The sequence below is a fragment of the Fulmarus glacialis genome, unplaced genomic scaffold (assembly GCF_000690835.1).
Source record: "Fulmarus glacialis isolate BGI_N327 unplaced genomic scaffold, ASM69083v1 scaffold119, whole genome shotgun sequence".
Classification (NCBI taxonomy): Eukaryota; Metazoa; Chordata; class Aves; order Procellariiformes; family Procellariidae; genus Fulmarus; species Fulmarus glacialis.
Window position 1 is genome coordinate 8,260 of NW_009231152.1, and position 7,413 is coordinate 15,672.

General features: G+C 36.2%; 1 protein-coding gene across 1 annotated transcript; it reads right to left on the reverse strand.

The window, feature by feature from the left end:
* Positions 1–5,818: 5,818 nt before the first annotated feature.
* ZBTB14 (zinc finger and BTB domain containing 14) lies at positions 5,819–7,155 on the reverse strand. Its single transcript, XM_009584455.1, has one exon. It carries the CDS (start codon positions 7,153–7,155, stop codon positions 5,827–5,829), a length of 1,329 nt encoding a protein of 442 aa, XP_009582750.1. The 3' UTR covers positions 5,819–5,826.
* Positions 7,156–7,413: the final 258 nt, after the last annotated feature.

Here is a 7,413-nt window from a genome sequence, read left to right on the forward strand (position 1 = left end):
ATTCCATGAAGACCATCTATATTCAATGCATTATTTCTACTAATTTCTTTTACTTCTGCATTAAATTACAGCTTAAAATCTGTTTATATAATACGTAACATGTAGTTATTGTCTTATATACTTACTCAAAATGGCTCAGTATTATTAAAAAGAAAATATACTTGGAATTTCCATTCAGTAAAAATTTCAATTTCTTGTTAGTGCCACTCATTTTATAAAATTTGTGTTTTTTCAAGAATTACAGACTTAAAAAACAAACAAACAGAAAAACCCCCAAAACAAAAACCAAACCACAACATATATACAGGAAGGAATATGGGATACAGGTATCCGAAGTTCTGCTTTGGCCATGCTTTTTGATATCCATATGCCAAAGAGGTCAGAGATGGAACAACTTTATTCATATGGACTACAGGTGTTTCAAGTTTCTCTATAAAAAATTAGACGCTTAGCTACAGATTATTAAAAAACAGTAAGACTTCAAAAGTCTATTTCTATTTTAAAGAGCTGTCAACATGATAGCTCTAGATCTGTTCATATTGGAACCACCGAAGTTCATAAAGTTTCAGAGTTCTATAAATACCTAAAGAAGCAGGTCCTGCAAATTAAAAAAAAGGGACAGTGGAGAGAAATACATTGAAAAACATATCAATATTGTATAAATCACTATTTTTAGCTATCCTATTATTTCAGATTTCTTGTATTACATTTAAAAATCATTCCTGAGAAGAGATGTCTCGACTCTTATGACACATATTTAACAAAATCTATTCATGGAAATTCTCCATCTGTTCCGAAATGAATGTTACTATAATTGTTTTAGATCTATATGGAGACAGATGACAGACCAACTGCTGTAATGGAATTTTTAATGAAACATGCACGTTTCTGGCTGATTGGGCATACTACTGTGATCTATGGATTAGCTGTTTGAAAGAGATGAAAATTCCTTAGGTCTGACTTTACCTTCTGGGTAGAATTATCCTATTCTGTACTATGTGTAGATGTTTACATTCAGAAAAGTCATATGTTGTTAGCACTAGATGTACTTTGTTTCAGAAATGCTTTGTCTCTTCTGTAAGACAGAGAGGTGTCTAAATTGATAGAGGACTTAAGAAAGATAATCTGTCCCTAAAAATATACTCTAAGCTTAGGGTAGACTTTCTGATATCAACTGATATTTCATTCTATATCTCATCCAACTATTAATTTAAATATCCTTACTCACTGGAATCATGAATATAATCTCTAGATCAGAAAATTAGGGCCAGATCTTCAAAAGAACTCCCGTTTGGGTACGTAAATCACAAGATATTGAGGACTATTTAGTATTCTGCAGCTTACATGAAATAGAAGATGAACTCCTCAAAACCTTGCTACTTAAGTCAGCATTTTCTTTCACACAACAGCCTTTAAAACTCTGATCCCCAGGCCTAAACCTTTTTCAAAGACTAAAGCAGAAAAATGAACACACAAGTACTCAACTGTGAATTGCTTCATCTTCTAATATTTGTTTAAATATTGATAAGAAGGGTATGTAGAAGAGGGGGTGGGGAGTGGAGAAGGGCTAGAAGGTATTATTTCCTGAACTTTTGCAGTTTACAAACTGAGTTGTGCCAAATAACCAGCAGCATACCCGTGGCTAACACAATTTGGATCAGAAATTAATCAGATACCAGTGTGTTCAAAATGTGTTCTCTTTGTTCCATTTTCCCTTTACAAAACATTACCGTATTTTTAAGAACACACAGTTAAGATCACAGAACAGCAAAGTTCTTATTTCAAATACTTCTTTGCACTCTAAGTTATTTAGTCTTTTACAACACAAAGCCTTTTAACTATAAATGGCTATACTTCCTTAGTATTTAGATCGTTTTGCAACTGAGAAGACTTTGGTTTGGCATCTCAACTGGTATTGACCATATAGACCCGTTTGGGTTATCAGAAGAACCTCATTTCACATCAACTAACATGTTGCTGCATTATATATATGTAAGCCCTGGTCACGCCTATTCATATACGTAATTCCAATACACGGAGAGTTCCATTGAAACCGCTTAGTCACCTAACATCATAACATGGACAGATGTTCAATGTAAGCCAAAAAAGTGTTTTTGCTATCTTATGTATATTAAAGACATAACGGACTCCGATTTCACAAACTATAGACAGAGAAGTGTATGTTTAGGACTAATTCCATGCATGATATTTTTGCTACTTAATTCTGAGAAAAACAATTAATTCATATCTAATGTTATTTTAGCCATCTATGTTTCCATAGAATTCTGTCATTCCTCCACGCACACCAATTAACTAATTTGCCCACTGTTGGAAAACTTGTTAGGAATATTAGGCTAGTCTGGCCCCAATAAAGTCAACAGCAAAATTCCCATTAATTGGACAGAATCTCATCCACTGTCTCATAAGCTCTGAAAGAAGTTGCCATCTTTGTAAAAGCAAAAATAAAAATTTGCCCATTCCTCGATCAACACAGCTCATAGCTTATGGTTTATCATGCTGGAAAACCTCTGTGGCTTGGAGCTGACATACATCTGCTTCTGTACATGGCATCTTCCAGCACAGACAGGAGAGAGCTGGGAGCAGTAGCATCTTAAGATGCAGACAGATTTACCTGAACTTCACAGACAGACCCTCATAACATATAAGCTACAACTTCCTTTCTGAAACCTTTTCCAAAACTTTAAGCTTAAGTATTCTAGGCCTTCTCCCTGTCTTGAATAAAAACAATTGGGAAGGGAAGGAAAAATTATCTATTGGCTTTCAAAAAAAGAAAAAATAAGGTAGGTTCACATCGTTAAAACAGATGGCAGTAGTAGAAATTGCGAACAAAATTCTCAACTTCACAAAAATAACTGAGCCTTTGCCTTCTTGATCAATATTGCCATTGTTTGTCTCAGGAACACACAGCAGTCTTCTGATTCTTAAGCAGCTAAAAACTAGTAAGAGGCCGAGGCCCCTTTCAAAACCTCTGACATGGGAGCAATTCCACTAGCTTTACTGAATTTGTTCCTATGACAGACTGTTAAGGCCAAGTCTCATGTAAGGTGCTTATGCCTGTCCAAGGAACGCGCAACAGTAACATTTGTTGTGCCTCTGCACACTTTTGTATGAGAGTATGTATAATATCAATCTGTCCCAGTTTTAAAAAGCTACAGACATCGTGCAACCCTTAGAGCTGTAACCTTGCACAACTCTTACAGCTGTAAGCTTTAACAATAGCAGAATTTACTCTGATGTAAAACACAATGTTATCACACTTTCAGTTGTGTGACTTTTAATGCAAGCCTGCTTTTCTGTGACAATTCCAAATTCACAGCCTGACCGCTTGTGCTCAAATGTCAGAGGGCAATTTTCTTTAACTGTAAGCCTTGAGCTCTGTCTTCCCATCCAAGCCTCTGCTGTCCCAGTGAGCTCCATTTTCACTTATTACTTTCCAAAAAAACCAATGAGGCTCTTCTTGAAAGGTTATTTAGCTTACCCCTCAGCTTCAAGGCAGAATTAACTGTATTTAAACCATTTCTAACAGATGTTTGTCTAACCCATTCTTGAATATCACCACTAGTGGAGATTGCAGTGCCTCCTCAGGCATTCTGTTCTAATAATTCATTATTCAACCCTTTAAAAATTTTTCCTAATGCCTAATGTAAATGTTCACTGCTATAATTTAAACTCATTACTTCTTGCACTCTTCATAGACGTAGAGAAAATTTACTTTCTTCATCTTTTACACTTTTGAACTCTTATCACAATAGATCTGTTTTGTACAGACTTATCAACACCAATTTTATCATCTAAGAAAAAATGAACACAATTTTAGATAAGAAAACATAGCAAGACTAATATATTTAGAAAAAAAAGTAGATCCCATTTTGGACCTACTATCTTTATATCTATGGTCATATACAGTAAAACATTTTAACAATGGTCATTTATCATGTTCCTCAAGAGAACCAATAAAATGCAATGAATACACATCCTCTGATGTTGCACAGATACAAAATGTATAGTTTGTTTACAAACTAATATTACTGAATGTAAAATGAAGCAACATTTTAAAAAAATATATTGGTAAAGGTCCAAAGTTTACATTTTCTAAAATATTAAGTTCATGTTTTATTTACAGACCAGCTTTCAAACAATTATTGGCATTTTAAAATAACTGCTTAACCTGATGAGTACATGAATGAAATGAAGCTGTAAAAAAACCCAACCAAACAAAAAAACAGTAATCAAAGTTCCATATAACAGTTACAAAAACGCTATTTTCAATTTCTATTTAGAAAAGCAAGATGTGATCTACCACACAGTAACTTACCAGAAACTGCTCTAACACTTTCATATGTTATAGGTATCGCAAGTGACCAATGTTATCCAACCACGTGCCCAAGAATGCGTTTTTTTTTTCCCATTCCAACTTCAAATGAAGTTTTGACAACAGTTGTAGTATTTACAAATCTAAAAGGCTCGATATCCCTTTGGATTACATTACCACTGTTATTGTGTCTTCTCTTGTTGACTACGTGCAGCAGACTGCAATCCAAAGACCATGTATTTTGTTGACTCTGAGTTAACAGTTAAATTAGCAGCATCTACCCCAGCTTGTCTGAAAAAAAAAATAGACAACTCTAAGTAACAGACTATTAGCGAACACTGATTCTGGATCTCTCTTGCTGAGAGGTGGTGTGTCAGAAGGCGGAAGTTTTTAAACTTGAACAGGACCTATTAGCTGGTATGACCAGCCATGACACAGAACCCAGCCTGAATGCTGCGGGCAGGTACGCGACAGCCCGTGGCTGTGCTCTGCAGCTCCGGAGGTCTGGCAGTGACACCTGGTCACTCGCCAGTGCAGCTAATCCTCCTGTGCTGCCAGAAACACTCCTTTGCCTTAACTGTGCTAGGTTAAGTGAACTGAAAGCTGCATAATAAAAAACTACAGCCTCAGGCTGTATTAGCTTTAACTAATTTCTACTGGGTCCAAGTAAGGAAAACATCTCCTTCTCCATGCTGCACCCTTTTTCCTTTGTGGCTCTGTCCCATCTCCAGGGGCCTGCATAAGAGTGAACACAGAAACAAACAAGGCAAACTCTTTTCCCCACAGAAGGGATTGGTGAATGCCACAACCCTTCTGCTTTGCCAGCCAGGACCACTGTGAATAATGCAGTTTTTTCAGGAAAGCAAGTATTTCATTAAACTTGCCACCTTGATTAAAATAAGAGCATATCTGAGGGAATGGAATAAGAAGCAATTTCATTTTTATCACCGTGCTCCCTTACACACTGTTGTACCAACCTCTAGCACCTACACTAGGTGAAAAAAGGAGGAATTAAAAAGCTTAGGGAATCAATGTCTGTTTCTCAAAAATTGTAGGTATAACACTTTCAAAATTATGAAAAACAAGTATTTCCTTTCCATGGTTGTTATTTTCTGAGATCTCAGCATTTTTAAACATAACTCACTGATTTCGATGTCTACATTGTATGCAGTATTCCATACTGGATGAAACGAAACATCAGCCGGTGATGATCCCTGTTTTATAGAGAACTTGATCATATTCTCAAATTAAATCAGGTATTAGTGCATTATACTGCTAATGACAACAAAACTATTTCATATTCTAAGAATACCCATCTCTGAAATGTTTTAAAATACCTAACCAAGTAATGCTATGTGTTCCTATGTAGCATTCAAATCCTCTAAAAATATGTTTTCTTGAAAAGATAATTCTCAGTCTAAACGTATACCAACAATAGATTTTGTTCAATTTAATTTCTTATATTATTTCTGATAAAGTTTCTGCTTTAGTTTTCAACTACAAGCTATAGTTTCTAATTGCTGCTCTGCTTCAGCAGCCATAGCCGCTGCCTGTAACTGTTCTGTTTCGCTCTGGATGGAATTGGCTGTAGTAACTTGTTTTCTTTCACTGTGCATATTGTTCTCATGCCTTTTTAGATCAGATGCTTTAGCAAACGCTTTAGTGCAGGAACTGCAGACAAAAGGTTTCTCTCCCCGGTGTCTTCTTTCATGGTCTTTGAGATGGGACTTGTGCTTGAAAGCTTTATCACACATATGGCATGCAAATGGCCTCTCATTACTGTGAACTCTTTCATGCTTTTTTAGATCTGGTGCACGAATAAAAGACTTTCCACATACCTCGCAACTGTAAGGCTTGTAACCTGTGTGTATTTTCAGGTGCTCTTTCAAATGAGCTTGCGTGGTAAAGCCCTTTGTACACATTTCACAAACAAATGGTCTATCAGCAGTGTGTAGCTTTTCATGTTTTCTCAATCGCGCTTCATCAGAAAAGGTCTTACCACAAGCCTGACATACGATGTGTTCCCTGTGACCGTAAAGCAAATACTCAAACTTCATATCCCCAGCTGCTGTGGTCCAGCCTGGTGTCTGTTCATCTTTCACTTCACTTATGCCATCATTAAATGTCAAAGCCTGAGGGGTCTGAGATCCTAAGTCTTTTGATTCAGTTGTTTCCATAGGCTCTACTTCTTGGCCGTAGCAGTTTACTTTTCGGACCTCTTCGCTTCCCAACTCTTTCAGAATCGCCTCTTGCACTCTCAGGGTAGTGGTAGGTGATTTTCCATCTTCCTGACTTGGGGGAGTTCCTTCCACCGTCACATCTGATGGACTATCATCATGATCTCCAATTTCTTCCACCTCATCATCTTGGGTATCATTAGGTTCCCCCATAGGACGGTTTATTTTTAGACAGTACTTGCTCTTGGACTGTGTGTTTTCTTCAGGACTAGATACATCACGTTTTTGAGAGCAGAGTTTATCCAGAAATCGAATACCAAGAATCTGGCCCGAAGACATCATCAAATTTACATCCTCTTTCTTAACAGAAATCTTTGCAGTATACATGTAATTGAGAACTTCCTCAAAAATATCAGAACGAAGAAAATCTATTTCTATTACTGATGAACTATCAACTTCCAGTTTTTTGAAAAGCTTTTTGAAGTAGGTACTGCAGGCAGCAAGCACGCACCTATGTGCTCTGAATTTAACATCTTCAACCACGATAGCTATGTCACAAAACTCTCCTTCCAAGCGCTGTTCATTTAATGTTTTCAGGAACACAGTTTTGTGATCGTCGTCATTGTATTTAATGGTTTCAGACATACTGATGAAAAACTCCTGGAAAATAACAAGGGAAAGTTTTGTAATTTTTACAAAGTAGCTGAAGTCATAAAATCCCAACAGCCGATGTCATTTAGACACTAAAAGAATTGCCAAATAATTTTTTTTGTTTAATATTCAGATTACAAAAGCACTAGTCTCAAAATTCTGAATACATAAGGGTCTTTCCCACTTTACACATATTGATTTATAAAGGATTTTTTTTTTGGATTAATGTATTAATTTATTCAAATATTTATT